The 17356-nt window shown below is 47.0% G+C and overlaps 1 protein-coding gene across 1 annotated transcript in view; it reads right to left on the bottom strand.

The window, feature by feature from the left end:
• plxna4 (plexin A4) overlaps positions 1 to 17356 on the bottom strand; it is a 667620-nt gene that overhangs the window by 332439 nt on the left and 317825 nt on the right. Inside the window, exon 4 of the mRNA XM_038812236.1 lies at positions 6068 to 6199. Within this exon, the coding sequence (XP_038668164.1) occupies positions 6068 to 6199 (132 nt within the window). The remainder of the gene's footprint in view (positions 1 to 6067; positions 6200 to 17356) is intronic.

Raw genomic sequence — 17356 nt, 5'->3', positions numbered from 1 at the left:
AGGGGTCAGCGTAGCTAGCGTAGGTCAGGGGGCACCAGGGAGAGTCGGAGGTGGGGCGGGGCGGGCTAGGGCCAAGCGCAGGGCTGACCTGGCAGGTCAGGCCTCGGGGGGGGGGGGGGGGGGGGGGGGGGTTAGGGCCACGTTAGTTTAGTTGAACACGTGTGGCATGGGCAAACAGAACTGTAGGGGAAGTTCCTTATTAACATGTTTATTCTTTCCCACTGCTCGTTTTCACTATGTTAAGGCTCTTTGCACAGGGCCATTTTTCTCTCTGTAACTGTTACAAATTTGTGTTACATCAAAAACTCAAAAAAAAACATCCACTCCCTCCACCACCGATGCACAATCGCAGCAGCGTATACCATGTATAAGATTATAAGATTCCCTGAATGGACTCACTAGGGCTCCTTTGACAGCACCTCCCAAACCTGCAACCTCTACCACCTAGAAGGGCAAAGGCAGCAGATGGATGGGAACACCACCGCCCACAAGCTCCCCTCCACGTCTCACACCATCCTGACCTGAATCCACATCACTGTTCCCTCACTGTTGCTGAGTCAAAGCCTTGGATCACCCTTCCTAACAGCACAGTGGGGGCACCTACACCACACCGACCGCGGCGGTTCAAGGCAGCTCACCACCGCCTTCTCCAGCGCACTTTGGGATGGGCAATAAATGTTTGTCAATGGCACTCGCACACCTTGGTTGAAGAAATAAAAAGGAAACTGCAATCACTGTAAAAACAGTCAATATTTAGAGTTATTTTACACCTTCAGGGAGTGATCGCCTCACCAAGACTTCAGGTCGGAAATAAATAATTGTTGGGCAATTTAAAAGTGCATTTAAAAAAAATACCCTTTCAGTGATAACCCTAAAGAAACAATTTTGAAAGTGTCTGTGGGGTCTCTTTCCTGATGTCTGCTAACAGTGAACAAGGTTCCATGTTCCTCGACGAGCAAAACCTGGAGTCAAACCATAGGGGCATTAAAAAGATGTCGTGCTTCTTTTTAATTTTCGTTGAACAGTTTTTGTTTCTTGATGAAAAAGAATATCGAAGGCGGGTGAGTGAGGAAGGGTTTTCCCGATTGGGTGGGGCCATTAGACCCGGGAGGTCACATGATGAACCCTCCCGGAATATGTCCCGAGTTGGCAGCCCTGCTAACACGCAAAGAGACGGTTGCCATCCCTTCCACAAACCACCATAGCACGATCGACGCCCTCTGTATATTATATGTATGTGGTGAATGTATTATGCCAATAACCCACCATTGTATTTGTATCTGTGCTGTTGCCCTTATGGGCTTCTCCTATGGGCCATGGTATGGCATTATCCATTGTGGAACATGTTGTGGCATGTAAGGGCTCCGCCCATGGCTCCAACCCTTGAAGGGAGGTATAAAGAGCAGTCGACCTGTAGGCGGTTCTCAGTATTGGTTCAGTCGCAGGCAGGCACTGTTCCAAGTTGATTAAAGCCACGGTTTACTTCTACTCTTGTCTCGAGTGATGATGGTCGCATCAATGTGTAAATCTAATATTTCCAGAATGCCTGTTACATTGAAACATGTCTCCACACATTGGGCAGCGAATCGCTCTTGAATTATTTTAAGTGGTTTGCAAAAGAAGCAAATGTGATGTGAGAAAGTTGTTCTTCTCATAACAAGTGGCTGGGGTCTGGAATGCGCTGCCTGGAAGTGTGGTGAAGGCGTATTCAAGAGGGCATTCGGTGATTATTTGAATAGACCCACTGCGCAGGGGTACGGGGGAAAAGCCAAGGGCACGGCACTAAGCCATGATGCTCATTTGGAGAGCCTGTGCAGGCAAGATGGGCTGAATGGCCTCCTGCGGAAGACAGAGACCGCGGTGACGTGGACAAGTGTGGCGGCCATTTTGCAACATGATCGCCGGCAAGGATTAGTCCGTCTACTGTTTGGTGACGTGGCTGAAGGGAGAATGTTGGCCAGACGAGGGAGCGAATTTTCTACTCCTCCTGTGCCTGTCCCGTCTCAATTAAGCAACCTGTCTGCTTCGGACTAGTGAAGATTGAACTTGTAAGCCAGCAGTCAGCTATGGAATGCTTGCTGTGTTTACTGTTGCTTTCAACAATAATAAAATGTTTTTCCCCACTGGCCCACGCAGGATTGATTACGCTGGGAGACACTATGACAACGAAACAAAGAAAGCGACGCACCCATACCTTTTACTGGATCCTTTCAGACAAGGAGCTCCTGGATAGACGACATTCAGTACAGTTTGTGAAGGCGCAGTGAAACCAAATTCATAAAATGTCACGGCATTTTATTCAGGGGGTTTGACTGATTGCGGCTGTCCTGCACGCACATAAGAAACGTCGAACCACATGAGGCGTGTGGTCTTGCGAGCTGACTGAGGAAATCTTCAGCCGCTCAGGATTTTAGCAGGAATGCTCATTGTTTTTCCTGAGGCTTTGCTCGGCTTTACAGGATGGGGCTGATTAAGGACACACGTTTATATGTGCAGTCAATAGTACCTGAAATAGGACACAAGCTAGATTTCTTTTCCATTTTATCCACAGTTGGAAAACAAATAAATGCAGGATTACGTTTAACTAAGATTACTTTGTAAACATTTGAGACGGGATTTAACTAAATGGGAACAAAGTCGCACAGCGAGAGCATTTAGCCGTGCGCTTCCCGGGCACATGGCGCAGAGAAACACAACGCTATAAAATGGCAGTCGTGTTGAATAAGGAGCCTCAGTGGGGAATGCACAGCCGAGGCTGCATAGAGCTCCGTATTGTGCACTCAAAAGCTCCGCTCAGCAAAACTCCTCAGTGTAGCAAGCTAGTACCCAGGTGGCACTGTCAGGGTACAAGGCTGGCAGTGCCAGGGTACCACCCTGCCCAAAGGGTTTACAGCTGGGGGCCTCCGATACCCTGGGAGACCCCCACGAGTGCCATTCCGTCAGGCCCCCATTTGTGGAGACCAGTTCTGAACGGTGTTCGCCTGTGTTCTCGGAGGCGGGGAGGACAGATCCCCTGCTTCAGATACCTCGGGAGACTGGCTGCCTCGCTCTAACATACAGATTTCCTAAAAAGTGATGTACCCAACAATGGGCGGGATTTACATTGCAACGTTTCGGGAGATCGCGTTGGATCCCGTGAGGCATCGCGAGCTGGGTAGATCCCGGGAGCAGGGTCTCTCTGCTTCTATCGGCGCCGCTGCCCCGTGGCGCACTGCTTATCGGGCCATCAATCGCACCCTTAATGTTCTTTTTATATCCCTAATATTCTACATGCCGGTGCTCTCGATCACTCACTTTTATTGGATTTCTTTATTAACAGGATATGGGCATCGCTGGCAAGGCCACCATTTATTGCCCATCCCTAATTGCTCTCGAGGAGGTGATGGTGAGTAACTTACTGCAGTCCATGTGGTGCAGGTACACCCACAGTGCAGTTAGGGAGTTCCTTGAGTTTGATACAAAGATAGTGAAGCAAAGGCGGTACAGCTCCAAGGCAGGATAGTGGGTAAATCGGGGCCTTGCGGTTGATGGTGTTTCACGGGACTGCGGCTCTCATCCTTCTCGGTGGTGGAGGTCACAGGTCAGGGGGTTCTTGCTGAAGAAGCCTTGGCCAATTGCTCCTCCCCATTGTAATAGTGTGAATGCTGTTTCTTCCCCATTTAATACAATGCCTTTGTATGGTTCACTCTCTCCCTGTGAATGCAGTAACAGGTCTTCCAACACCAGGTTAAAGTCCAACAGGTTTGTTTCAAACACGAGCTTTTGGAGCACTGCTCCTTCCTCAGGTGAATGGAGAGGTATGTTCCAGAAACATTTATATAGACAAAGTCAAAGATGCCAGACAATGCTTGAAATGCGAGCATTTGCGGGTAATCAAATCATTACAGATCCAGAGATAGGGGGTGATCACAGGTTAAATAGGTGTGAATTGTCTCAAGCCAGGACAGTTGGTAGGATTTTGCAGGTCCAGGCCAGATGGTGGGGAGTGGATGTAATGCGACATGAATCCAAGATCCCGGTTGAGGCCGCACTCATACGTGCGGAACTTAGCTCCAAGTTTTTGCTCGGCAATTCTGCGTTGTCGCGTGTCCTGAAGACCGCCTTGGAAAACGCTTACCCGGAGATCAGAGGCTGAATGCCCTTGACTGCTGAAGTGTTCCCCGACTGGAAGGGAACATTCCTGCCTGGTGATTGTTGCACGATGCCCGTTCATTCGTTGTCGCAGTGTCTGCATGGTCTCGCCAATGTACCACGCTTCGGGACATCTCCACATCATCCCTGTGAATGAGTTTAGGATCAACGAGAGACAGTGGTCTACCTCCCATGAACAGATTTATCTCCAGTTGCCCAGACATGATTATGTTTTATAAAAGCAAATTACTGCAGATGCTGGAATCTGAAACAAAAGCAGAAAATGGCGGACAATCTCAGCGGGTCTGACAGTATCTGTGAAGAGAGAACGGAGCTAACGTTTCGAGTCTGGATGACTGGAGTCTGGATCCAGAGAAGGTTTACCAGACTGATTCCAGGGATGGAGGGACAGTCATATGAGGAGAGATTGACTAGCTTAGGATTGTTCTCGCTCGAGTTCAGAAGAATGAGGGGGGGATCTCATAGAGACTTATAAAATTCTAACAGGACTAGATAGGGTAGATACAGGGAAGATGTTCCCAATGATGGGTGAGTCGAGAACCAGGGCTCACAGTCTGAGGATTCAGGGTAAACCATTTCGGACAGAGATGAGGAGACATTTCTTCACCCAAAGAGTGGTGAGCCTGTGGAATTCATTACCCACAGGAAGTAGTTGATGCTAAAACATTGAATATATTCAGGAGGTGGCTGGATGTAGCAGTTGAAGCGAATGGGATCAAAGGTTATGGGGAGAAAGCAAGATTTGACTATTGAGTTGGATGATCAGCCATGATCGTGATAAATGGCAGAGCAGGCTCGAAGGGCCAAAAGGCCTCCTCCTGCTCTTATCTCCAATGTATCTATGTACTCTTTGTCAGATCTTTGTCAAAACAATGTTTTAATTGAGGGATTGGGTCACTGTGGTGCTGCTGATTCATTGGGATCTCATGAGCATCATTAAATGCTTGTACTTTCCCAGAACCCTGACACACACTGAGCGGAAAGATCCACTGACTCATTCTGTTTTGTGTCCTGATATTTACAACTGCCAGGGGCTGACAAGGCCACTCTGACATTACACACGGTGTTATCAAAGGTAAGCACCCTACTAAAGGTGACTTAGTTAAGAGTACTGTTGAAAGTGACCCGGAAATCCAGGCCTATTCAGACAGGATTGGTGACTGCCCTTGTCACCAGTCCTGAAAAGAGCCAGCGAGTAATTCCATTCAGCATGATAAGAGGGCAAGATGTCAGTGGTTATCTGTCAGAGAAAAGGCCACACAACACTTGATGACTCAGCAGTGTTCAAAGCGCGTTAGCTCCGGCTGCATGTAGCTGTTCCATCCAAGGATTAAGGAGGCTGCAATGTGAATGGAAAAACTAACCTTCCAACTACAAAGAGAATCCACATCGAAACTGCTCGGATATAGCGAGGTAAAGATGTACGATTACAAGGGCAATTTTTCGTACAGCAAATAAACAGAAATAAAAACAAAATCGTTCGACATTCCAACAAGGCACTTGGAAAATACACCCTGGTTTTCGATCGCTCTCGACTCGTTGTTGAGTTCCAACTTGTCACCCACATTCCATCCCATACTCAGCTGTGCTCACCTATTGTTGGCACACCATTTTACATTGCTTCCTCATCCTTCAACTGGCTTAAGAAATCCTCATCCGCTACACCTCCAATCAAGTCAATTCTGACCCCACACACACTTTCCATTCTCTCAATCACGCCCACCACACCCTCACCAACACCAGCACTATGGCAGCAGACCATTCAGTGTCTCATGTGACACCAAATCTCAATGCCTATTGGAAGAGGGCCCAAGCCTGATTGCTGGAATTGACCTCTTGGTAACCTCCAATTCCATATTTATAACAACACAAGCGTGCCATGAATCGGGCCCTCATTGCAAGGACCTTGCCTTACCTGCTTTTCTGACATGACATAGAGGTACTGATGATCCACAGACAAAGACATGTCTCGCAGAATAGCTCCACTCTCCACGACCTGAATGGTTTCATACTGCTGGGCACCATGGGAACGCCCATCTACACGGATCTGTGAAGAAGAGAGAGAGAGAGATCACTTTGACTGAACATTGTTTGAAAATCTCTATATTATTCATCATCTATATTCTCTCCGGCTGATTGTTACTGGTCATTTATTTGGTCAGAAGCAAAGTGAAATGAAAAATGAAAATCGCTTATTGTCACAAGGCTTCAAATGAAGTTGCTTGAAAAGTCCCTAGTCGCCACATTCCTGCGCCTGTTCGGGGAGGCTGGTACGGAAATTGAACCGTGCTCTTGGCCTGCCTTGGCCTGCTTTAAAAGTCAGCGATTTAGCCCTGTGCTCAACCAACCCCTAATGTCTCCAGGGACCCGGAGCGTTCCTCCTTTCCTCTAGAGATGGGAAAGTCACCTTGATCGATTGTAACTCCTGCTTGTTGAGAACTTTGTCAAGCACATTCTACCCAACACACAGCAGTGCTTACCCATCACCAGCATGCTGGATTTATGTTTTCTGGCCCTCTCGCCCAACAGCTCGGGTCAGTGTAAATGTTGATGCTCAGTGTTGTGGAAGTTTTCCCGACTGCAATTTGCACTTCTGGTTAAAGTCACTCGATAATGACAAACACCGACGATGCTGAAGCCACACTGACCCCTGATTGGGAGCTGTTAACTCAACCCCAAACTAGAGATCCAACCCAGAATCTTCTTGGCCCAAAAGACTCAGGTACACATGTGGAGGCACATGTCCACACAAAATCACTATCCCTTTTGCAAATTCTTTTGAGTTAAGGAATCGAGAGGCACCTTATGCAAAAAGGCGGCACGGTGGCCCAGTGGTTAGCACTGCAGCCTCACAGCGCCAGGGACCCAGGTTCGATTCCGGCCTCAGGTGACTGTCTATGTGGAGTTTGCATTTTCTCCCAGTGTCTGGGTGGGTTTCCTCCGGGTGCTCCGGTTTCCTCCCACAGTCCAAACATGCAGGTTAGGTGAATTGGACATGATCAATTGCCTCTTAGTGTCCAAAAGGTAAGGTTAGGTTAGGTGGGGTTACTGGGTTAAGGGGATAGGGTGGGGGCCTGACCCGAGGTAGAGTACCCTTTCAGAGGGTCGGTGCAGACCCGATGGGCCGAATGGCCTCCTTCTTCACTGTAGTGATGATACGATTCTTAAAAGCACCTGTAATGCTGAATAATAATAATAATAATAATAATCGCTTATTGTCACAAGTAGGCTTCAATGAAGTTACTGTGAAAAGCCCCTAGGCGGCACATTCCGGCATCTGTTCGGGGAGGCTGGTACGGGAATTGAACCCGCACTGCTGCCTTATTCTGCATTACAAGACAGCGATTTAGCCCAGTGTACTAAACCAGCCCCTGAAAGCCTTCAACCAGTTGTGGATGCTGCAAGCTGCTCAGAATTGTCAACCTGCCCATCGCCTGAATTCCACCATTACAGCGCAACTATTATACTGAAGGGAGACCCATCTTACAATCCAGCTTTTATGTTTCATAGCCAATACAACATCTCATACTCCAAGATAGGTTCAAAATCACACATCTCCGACTCGCATTGGAGATCTTTCTGGGATCTCCGACTCGCATTGTCAGGCCATAACCTACAACAGTTGCCTTGCCAACAGGAAAGGTTCATAACTACATCTTTGGTTAATCTAACATCACAGAATATCACCTATTCGAAATCAGTCCACCACCACAGCCAATCTCCTCTATCCATGGCTAATCCAATCTCCATTCTATTAACACTCCCTTTTATTCATTGATCACGACAGGAGCTCCACTTGGAAATGTCAGGGGATGCCTGGCGACAATGGAATTGCACTGTGCCAGATGATAGGACCTTATGAGTTGCTTGACTTGGTGAGGAAAGGGAGTGAAAGAAGCATAATATCCCGTGATGGTGTCTCCAACTTTGGGATTACGGAGTAGAGGTATTTTCCAATTTCATACTGAGCAGGTTCAGTTGGCAACAACCTCACCTCTGAGTCACCTCTTAGTCAGAAGATTGAGGTTTCAGGTACCACTGCACAGACTTGACACAAAATCAAGGCTGTCGGAGGTCGTGCCTTTACAAGGAGACATGAAACCTGTCCCGACAAGTGAACATTAAAGATTCCCCAGCAGTACCTCAAACCAGAGGGCAGGAGGTTCTCCCTTGGTATACTGGCCAATATTTCTGCCCATCAACAAACAGACTACCTGGCCATTGTCGGTTGGGGAATCGCACTGTGCACATTTGGCTGTCATTCTCCCAACATTACAACGACTGCACTTCGAAAGGTACTTAATTGATTGTAAAACACCTGGGGCGTCAGGAGGTCATGAACGGCACTTTAGAAATGCACGTTTTTCTTTCCGATGGTTCCAGCCCACACCTCATGGCCCCCATCAGTGAGTCGGACATGTACAGTACTCAAATTTCTTCTTTTTTTATTTTATTTAAAAGATAAATAAATTTAGAGTACCCAATTCATTTTTTCCAATTAAGGGGCAATTTAGGATGTTCAATCCACCTACCCTGCACATCTTTCGGGTGTGGGGGCGAAACCCACACAAACATGGGGAGAATGTGCAAACTCCACTCGGACAGTGACCCAGAGCCGGGATTGAACCTGGGACCTCGGCGCCGTGAGACAGCAGTGCTACCACTGCGCCACCGTGCTGCCCCATACTCGAATTTCTAACTAGTGGCAGCACAGTGGCATGAAAGGTTGCCCCATAACGTTCAAAAAGCCTTTCTCCAGGTTTAGAGAACCTCGAGCAACATAACAACCAGTGAGCTTTCACTCGCCCTTGGTAATGTTTCCATTTGTTCCATACAAAATACAAGCTATTTATTTGAGTTAGGTAAACTATGATGATCGCATTTACGGGGATATGGCTTATGCTAATGATAGCTGTTATGTATCAACAGGAGTAGGTTTGTGTACTTAAGATGAAAATGAAACGTTTCACAATTCAACATCTTTAACTGAACACCAGATAATTAGTAAGGCAGGAAATTACTGTATACACTGTCTCTCTTCCCCAGGTCTGTGACTGTTTCCTACTGAGAGGTGAGAATTAAAGGAATCAGTTACCAATAGCACTTGGCACGTTTTTCATTTGCTGGCGTACACCCCACTGTGACCACAATCTTCCTAATGCCACTTGCTCCAGATTGTGGAGCCAGGAGTTACTGTTGATTGGCAGATCACAGCGGTTGGTAACGACACTTGTGTGTGAAATATCCATTTCTCTCAGAGAAAGAGTTTTAATTTGTTTCTTCAGAGAGTCCGGGTCAACCTTTGCCCCCTGACCAACAGCTCCAAAAATAGATCAGCAGCCACTCTCTTTCTGGGATCTCACTGTGCACACATTAGCTGCTGCGTTTCCTACCAGAGCACGAATGGAAGTGTTTCACAACTAATTCATTGGTTGTGAAGTGTCTTGGGAAGGTTAAAAAAAATACAATAATTGCAAGATCTGTCTCTACTTTCCTGTGCTGATTCATTTGGTATTTCCATTGTCTGGAGGCAAGTTAATATTGACAAACATATCATTGAACGACACTTCATTATTCTCAATGTCCCACATATCATGATCAACTGGACCAATGTCATTTCCACTGTACAAGAGTAACAATGAACCAAACCATGTTATTTTCATTCCTATTGCATTGAAGGTCAAAACATTGTAGATATTGCAATTCGGGCGAAGGGGATCAAAGTATATGGGGGGAGGTGGGGTGGGGAGAGCGGGGGAGAAGCGGGATCAGGCTACTAATTAGATGTTCCAGCCATGATCATAATGAATGGCGGAGCAGGCTCGAAGGGCCATCCTGCTCCTATTTTCTATGTTTCTATGAATCTATTAAGTTCAAACGCTCTTTTCATTCACGCCAATTCACACCTAAAGAATTTCAACGAACCAAACTCTTTCCTATTTGCTCCATTAGATGGAATCCCAATGGATTAAACCTGTTCCCATTCATAGCTTTTTTTACTAATTCCCAATGGAGCAAAACCTTTCGTCTGTCTCCCTCTGCGTAAAATCCCAATGGATCAAATAGCTACTGCTATACTAATGAAATGCTTCCTCAGTGTTATGGCAGCGTAGGAAATATTCTAGGTTTTAATCAAGGATGGCGGTTAGCCATGGTTGATTGGGTCGTACCCTCACCTCCGAGAAATCTCAATTATGCAAAGCCAATGCTCCAGTGCAGTACAGAAGGAGCATTGCAATTTTGGAGGAGCCATCTTTCGAATGAAGCTTTCAACCTCCTCCCCCTTCAATGCGGAGATCCTGGAAAATGTGGACCATTTTCCGTATCTTGTGAGTCTCCGCTCAATGAAGTCAGATATAGATGGCAAAAATAATCGTCGCCTCCGATGGGCCAGCTCAGCTTTTGGCAATAGATTCTGGCCGAGTCAGGGACACCCACATCCCGTCAATTAAATTAAAAGGTATTCTGGGTTTTTTTAAGAGTTGGATAAGGATAAATATTATCCAGGACACTGAGGAGAACTCCCTTTCTCTTCTTCATAATGGGATTTCCCATTGAATCCACCCCACGCTACCGGAATGCATCATTGGTGGGAAGATCGGGCCGGTATTAACAGCCGCAAGATCTCACCCTACATCACAACAGTGACAACACTTCAAAATTATTTCATTGGTTGTAAAGGGCTTTGGAACGTCCCACGGCCCTGAAAGGCGCTATATAACTGCAATTTCCTCTTTTTCTAGGCTGGTCCATTGTGCCTGCTGCACACTTCAGGGTAGCTCCAGCATCACGGCTAGACATGTCTTCTCTCTCCCACCCACCCCCACCCAACCAATCCAGGTACTCTCCTGGGAGAAGCAAAAACTCAAACATGAACTTGAAAATGATCAAAATTTAAATTTCACAATCCCAACGGTGGCCTCCAAGGAGCAGAGTTTGCATTTAAATCATTCACCCAAATGTACAATCCCGCGCAAAAAAAAAAGCAACGCTCTCCCTTACAACTGAAGAAGTATGTTTACATGCTTTATTGATCAGCGAGACAAAGCAGTGAGTGAATTAGACAACGATACAACTCAGAGTGCTTTATTCATTAGCTGAGTCAGTAATGAAAGCTCGGGACAGGCTCATACAAGCAGCTCTCACTCGAAGAATCCAACGCTAGCAATAATACAATGTGCAGCTGTTCTACACTCCTTAGAAATATTCTCAAGTTGCTTTTAAAAGGAACAGCCTCCGGGAAGCCAGCCTAATGGCCCATTTACTCTGCCATTGTGCAGTGATATTGAGCACCAGAAACTCCGTATTCTGCGTTTCATTAGGTCAGCTCTCTTCACAGCATCGCACAACAAAAGGGGTGCACACCCGCTGATTCCCCCCCCCCCCCCCCCCCCCCCCCCCCCCCCACTCCTGCGCATAACTGGGGCCTGTCCCCAAAGTAACACTAACACAGCTATTAGAGAACTCCAGAGGGAAAAGCAACAATGACAGCCTAAGAGGCGGGGAGGTTTAAGGATGGAATTCCGGAGCTGAGGGCCTTCAGACAGCTTCTCTTGGCTCCTGCAACACTGGCCTCCCATGCTTCCACAATTATCATGACTCCACTGCGGCATTATCATAAATGTAAGAACTGCAAGGGTTAAGGAAATGTCTAAATCGACCACGAGAGGGAGCTAGATGTACAGGTAAATAAGACATTGACGCTAAGCCTTGTGAGTGAGGAGAAAGCTAGAGAACAGACTGAAGGAAAGATAGTGTGAGTGAGAGCAGATCATAGTTATTGTATGGTGTAGAGATTAGTAGTAATGAGTATAGATTATATGTTTACTATCAACTGTGTATTATATGGGACTAAGTGTCGAATCCAAATGCGTAGTGTTAATAAATTTATAGCTTTGTTCAATTTAAAGCTATTTGTGGTCTTTGTGAACACTACGTCAACCAACACAAAGAACAGCACACCCACCTTTGGCAGCCATGTTTCCAGCTGCCTCTCTATCCCTCTTTCCTCCTTTTAAGAAGCTCCTTCAAATCTACCCTTTTGACCACCTGCAAAATGTTACGTTAAGTGGCTGGTTTTGTTTCCTAACATTCCTGTGAAGCATCTCTGCGCCGTTTTCCAACGTTAAAGGTGCTGTGCAGTTGCCCTTCAGTTACCGTACCTAGTGGGCAGCACGGTAGCACAGTGGTTAGCACAGTTGCTTCACAGCTCCAGGGTCCCAGGTTCGATTCCCGGCTTGGGTCACTGTCTGCGCGGATTGTGCGCATTCTCCCCGTGTGTGCGTGGGTTTCCTCCGGGTGCTCCGGTTTCCTCCCACAGTCCAAAGATGTGCAGGTTAGGTGGATTGGCCATGATAAATTGCCCTTATTATCCAAAGATTAGGTGGGGTCACTGAGTTACAGGGATAGGGTGGAGGCGTGGGCTTTAGCAGGGTGCTCTTTCCAACGCCGGTGCAGATTTGATGGGCCGAATGGCCTCCTTGTGCACTGTAAATGCTATGAATTCTACAATGCCTTCAGAAAAGAAACGAGGTGCTAAATGAAAATGTGTGAAACAGAAATAATTTTCCTCCAGGAAAACCTGTAAGAAGGGAAACGTTACCTTCCTGACCTACAATTATTAGATAAAAGCCTATAAATTAAACACAGATATGCATGAATAAGTAACAGAATGGGAAGAAAATTGTTTCTGCGACTCACCTATGAAATGGGAAGATGTGCTTTGTGAAATTTGTGAATTTAAAGCATGGTGGAGATTGAAGGTTAGCTGAGAGAATCTGTTGAAGATTCATTGCCATCTGACTCGCTAACTAACTGAAGTAAATTGAATATTGGCGAGTTCCTTAAACACATACGCAGTGATGTACAGTTCTCAGTTATGAAATGTAGTTTGAAAAATTTATATTAATCACATACTGTTGTGAGAAAGAATTACAGAAACAATTTAACTTGTTGCAATGACATATAGTAATATATACAGCACACTACAGTGTTTAGTACTGCGCTGCACAGTACTGGATATTTCTGCCTTAATCATAAATACCCTTTCAAGCGCAGTCTGTACTTTGATAAGAGAATTTTATATGAAAATATTGCACAATAAGTGAGAATCGGGTTTAAAAACATTGATCTATTTCGAACTTGCCAAACCAAAAATCCAGGTGGCGACTGTCAGCACTATTCGAAAACCTTCCCTGAGGTGAAAACTGCTGTAAAATGAAAACACGCCATTTGGAAGCAGTTTAATTGGAAGTTACCTGCATGAGGAGGAAAGTAGCTACATTGAGGCAGTTCAAAGGAGATTAACTCGACTGATTCCAGAGATAGGGGGCGGGATTCTCTCAGCCCGGGGCAGGGTTGAAGAATCCCCGCAACTGGGCTACGCCGCCCCACGCGATTCTACGCTCATTGGCGCCGGCGCATTTGGCGCGGCGCCGGACGCGAGCCGCTGTACGCGGCCGGGCCGCCGATTCTCAGCCCAGGATGGGCCGAGTGGCTGCTCTAAAAAGGCAGAGTCCCGCTGGCACCATCCACACCTGCGCGCAGGGTCGGGGGGCGGCCTGTGAGGGGGGCAGGGGGGTCCACGATCGGGACCCACCGATTGGCGGGCCGGCCTCTCACTCCCCGGGCCTATTTTCTTCCGCGCTGGCCCCTGAACCCCCGCACCATGTTGCGTCGGGGCCGGCGCGTTGAGGGAGGCCACCGCGCATGCGCGGGTTGGCGCCGGTGCCACTGCGCATGTGCGGATCCCGCAGCGCACAGTTCGCGCCGGGATGGGAGGCTGGGGCGGCGTGAACTGCTCCAGCGCCGTGCTGGCCCCCTGTAGGGGCCAGAATCGGTACTCCCAGCAGCGTGTTCACACCGTTGTGAAACGCGACGGTGTTTCCAACGGCGTGGACACTCTGCCGCCTATTCTCTATGGAGTTCAGAAGATTGAGAGGAGATCTAATAGAGGTATATAAGCTGGTAAAAGGTATTGACAGTGTAGACGTAGAGTGAATGTTTCCTTCTCTCAAAGGATGGTGAATCTGTGAAATTCACACCCCCAGAGAGCGGTGGATGCTGGGACAGTGAGTAAATTTAAGGAGGAGATGAACACGTTTTTAATTAGTAATGGATTAAAGGGTTATGGAGAATGGGCAGGAAAGTGGAGTTGAGACAGAGAGGAGATCAGCCATGATCGTGTTGAATGGTGGAGCCGGCTCGAGGGGCTGGATTGCTGACTCCAGCTCCTACTTCTTATGTTCTTATGAATGCAACTTGTTGCAAGCCACTCATCCAAGCCAATGAATCCCGATAAAGCTCTCTTCATTCTCTTTTATAACGGTAATGGGCTCGAACAATGATTTTTCCTATCGAGTACCAACTAAACTGTCACCCTTCCAAAAACGCTGGCCTTTAGCAACACAAGGGAGAGGAAACAGAACAAAGAGGAATAATTAAGTGCATTTTTCTTCCCCAATGTGCCACATATTTGTTTTTAAAAACTGCAATAATAACCTTATTCATTGGTGGGGTGGCATTGAGATGGACAAGAATGGGGGCCACGGGGGATGGGGGTGGGGGGGGGGGGGAAAGAGAGAGATGAAGGGGAATACACAATACGACACTCGTGTGTTTTTACACTGGGAATGATATTACATTGAGCCCATTTCCCATCAGAGAGAGAGATGTGATAAGTGGGATGAAGGAGAGAGCTTTGCAACAGGTACAGGCACTCAGCCTCAAGCCTGTTCTACCAGTCCATGGCTAATCTGTAGATATCCTCCACGGCTCTGTAACCTTGAATACAAAATTCTGTCAACCTTTGAAATGTTCAGCTGGTCCCTAGCCTCAACAGCCTTTGGCGGGGGAAAGAATGTTCTTGCCATCACCTCGGAATGGTCTTGCCCTTTAATGCCCCCCTTTTTCCACATTCTCCCACAAGAATAGGTTTCTCTCCAGGTTCCCTGTCAAATCACTTAACCTGTTTTTGAGCACCTCAATCCGATCACATTGATCTTCCAAGCTCGAGGGATTGTAAACCCAAACCCGTTGACAACCGACGTAAAGTTGCATCCGTCAGTGCCGCTACGTCTGTTAATCAGCTGAAGAGTTGCCGGGATTTTCGATGACCACAAGTCATTCCGCATTAACCGGGGCTGGTTTAGCACAGTGGGCTAAACAGCTGGCTTGTAAAGCCGATCAAGGCAAGCAGCGCGGGTTCGATTCCCGTACCAGCCTCCCCGAACAGGCGCCGGAATGTGGCGACTAGGGGCTTTTCACAGTAACTTCATTTGAAGCCTACTTGTGACAATAAACGATTTTCATTCGTATTCAGTGCTCACCATGCAGCCAGATTCAATCAAACATAGGCGAGGCACTTCAAACGCTTCAGCAGCACAATCAGCAAATCCTGTCCAAATGGCACCTCCTTAGCCTCAGTGCGCTGAGGCGCCAGGTGAGGAATCGCAGGCTGTTTGAAATGTTTTCAGCTAAACAAAACTCCATTCGAATTCATAGTGAAGGAAAGGAGGAACTTGCGTTTCTGTCCGGACATCTTAAAAGTATTTGCAGCCAATGAAGCAGTTTCGAAGCGCGGTCACCTTCGTAACGGAGGAGCCCGGGCAGCCAGTTTTCACACAGCAAGATCCCACAAATAGTAATGTAATAATGAACAGATAATCGGAATTTAGTGTCATCTCCCTCCTGCTCCCGTTTCTCGTGTTCTTGTCTCACTTGAAGGATAAACATTGGGCGGGACATCGGGGATAATAATTCATGCTCTTCTTCAAAATAGTGGCCATGCGATCTTTCACATCCACCTGGGCAAATGAGAAGCAAGTTTTGCCCTCTGCACCCGCCTAATAATTGTCTGCCTGCTGACTCATGCCAGGAGATCATTTCAACAGAATCGACACTTAACTCCATCTGACCTCAGGTGAGAGTTGGTCAGCAACAGCTGGGTACTCTACTGGGGAGGGCATCACAGAAGATTTGAATCCTGCCCTCACCAGTTACTGATTATCTCGCTCTTCAGTACGATTATCTGATCTCAGAAACAATTATCCGGTCTAATTTATTTTGTTCTCCCTAACTCCGGCATATCGAGATCGTACATCCAGGGATCGAACTTTGCACCAAATTGCATGGCGTAACTACCCAACAAGTCTGAGGCGAGGAGATAGTTTCATCAGAAAACCCCAGGCCCTTCCATCCCCCAACCTCTTCATTGTAAGCGTCCCTATCGTTCCTATTGCTACAATGAACCATTTTCCGCCACAAAGTGTCAACTAGGCTACTCCATATGCTCCACAGACTACGCACGTCGTTATTTGGTGTTGAAATCCAATTGATTGCACTGGATCCTTCTCGTTCTCCCACATTGTATGGAGCCTCATACTTTCTCCTCGCTTTCAAGTGACAGGCTTTTGAAATATAAAACTGTGGTTTGGTCTGGTTTTCAGTACCTTGGTCATTGGCCTCGATAGCTTCGCATTTGGTTTTACATTCGCTGCCGGCCTTTTTGGCAAAACAGCATCTCCTGGGAAGCTTCCTTTGAGTCCTTGAAAAAAAAACACTGTGGACTGAGTTAAAGGGCTCAAAATGTTTTTTTCTCTCTTTGCCAGTGCCACTGGACAAACGAAGAGTGAGAAGCGTGCTGGGGATCAAAAGGAGGGCGATGCACACGGGAGGCACATGCGCAAGGAGGAAGCCTGGGCAGCATTATAGGACATCATGGGTCATTGTAGCTCCGACCTCCCCCGAGAAATCCCCATGGCCCTCTCCTATACCACAGGAGACACTCAGAATTTGTGAATCAGTATTCATGACTGCCTGTGTGTTCATTAGCAAACCAGGCACATCATCGCATGTGTAAGTGAGACACCCTCAACTCTTTCATTGCTACCCCTCCTTCCATTGAGCCTTAATCACACTGCTTACTCACAGAACAAAGTTTAAATCCTTGTATGACAGATCTGATTTTTGATTCTGAGATCAAAGTGTAAATCAAATGCCTCGCAAATTATTCCCATGTTAACCTGCGCTAATCCTATTTTCTCTTTGACGTTCAAGGGCCTCTGTTGAAATCTGTAAGAAATCATTCAACATTATGCCGGGCGGCGTTGATTTAATTCAACCTAAAGGATTCAATCTGCGCTTCGGTCCATTGCCTTTGACTCATCCATCTCCCCGGGCCCCCAAAACGTTAACCCTTTCAGAG

Source organism: Scyliorhinus canicula, chromosome 11 (assembly GCF_902713615.1).
Source record: "Scyliorhinus canicula chromosome 11, sScyCan1.1, whole genome shotgun sequence".
Lineage (NCBI taxonomy): Eukaryota > Metazoa > Chordata > Chondrichthyes > Carcharhiniformes > Scyliorhinidae > Scyliorhinus > Scyliorhinus canicula.
Note: the sequence above shows the minus strand (reverse complement) of the source record. Positions and strands in the feature narration are given on the sequence as shown.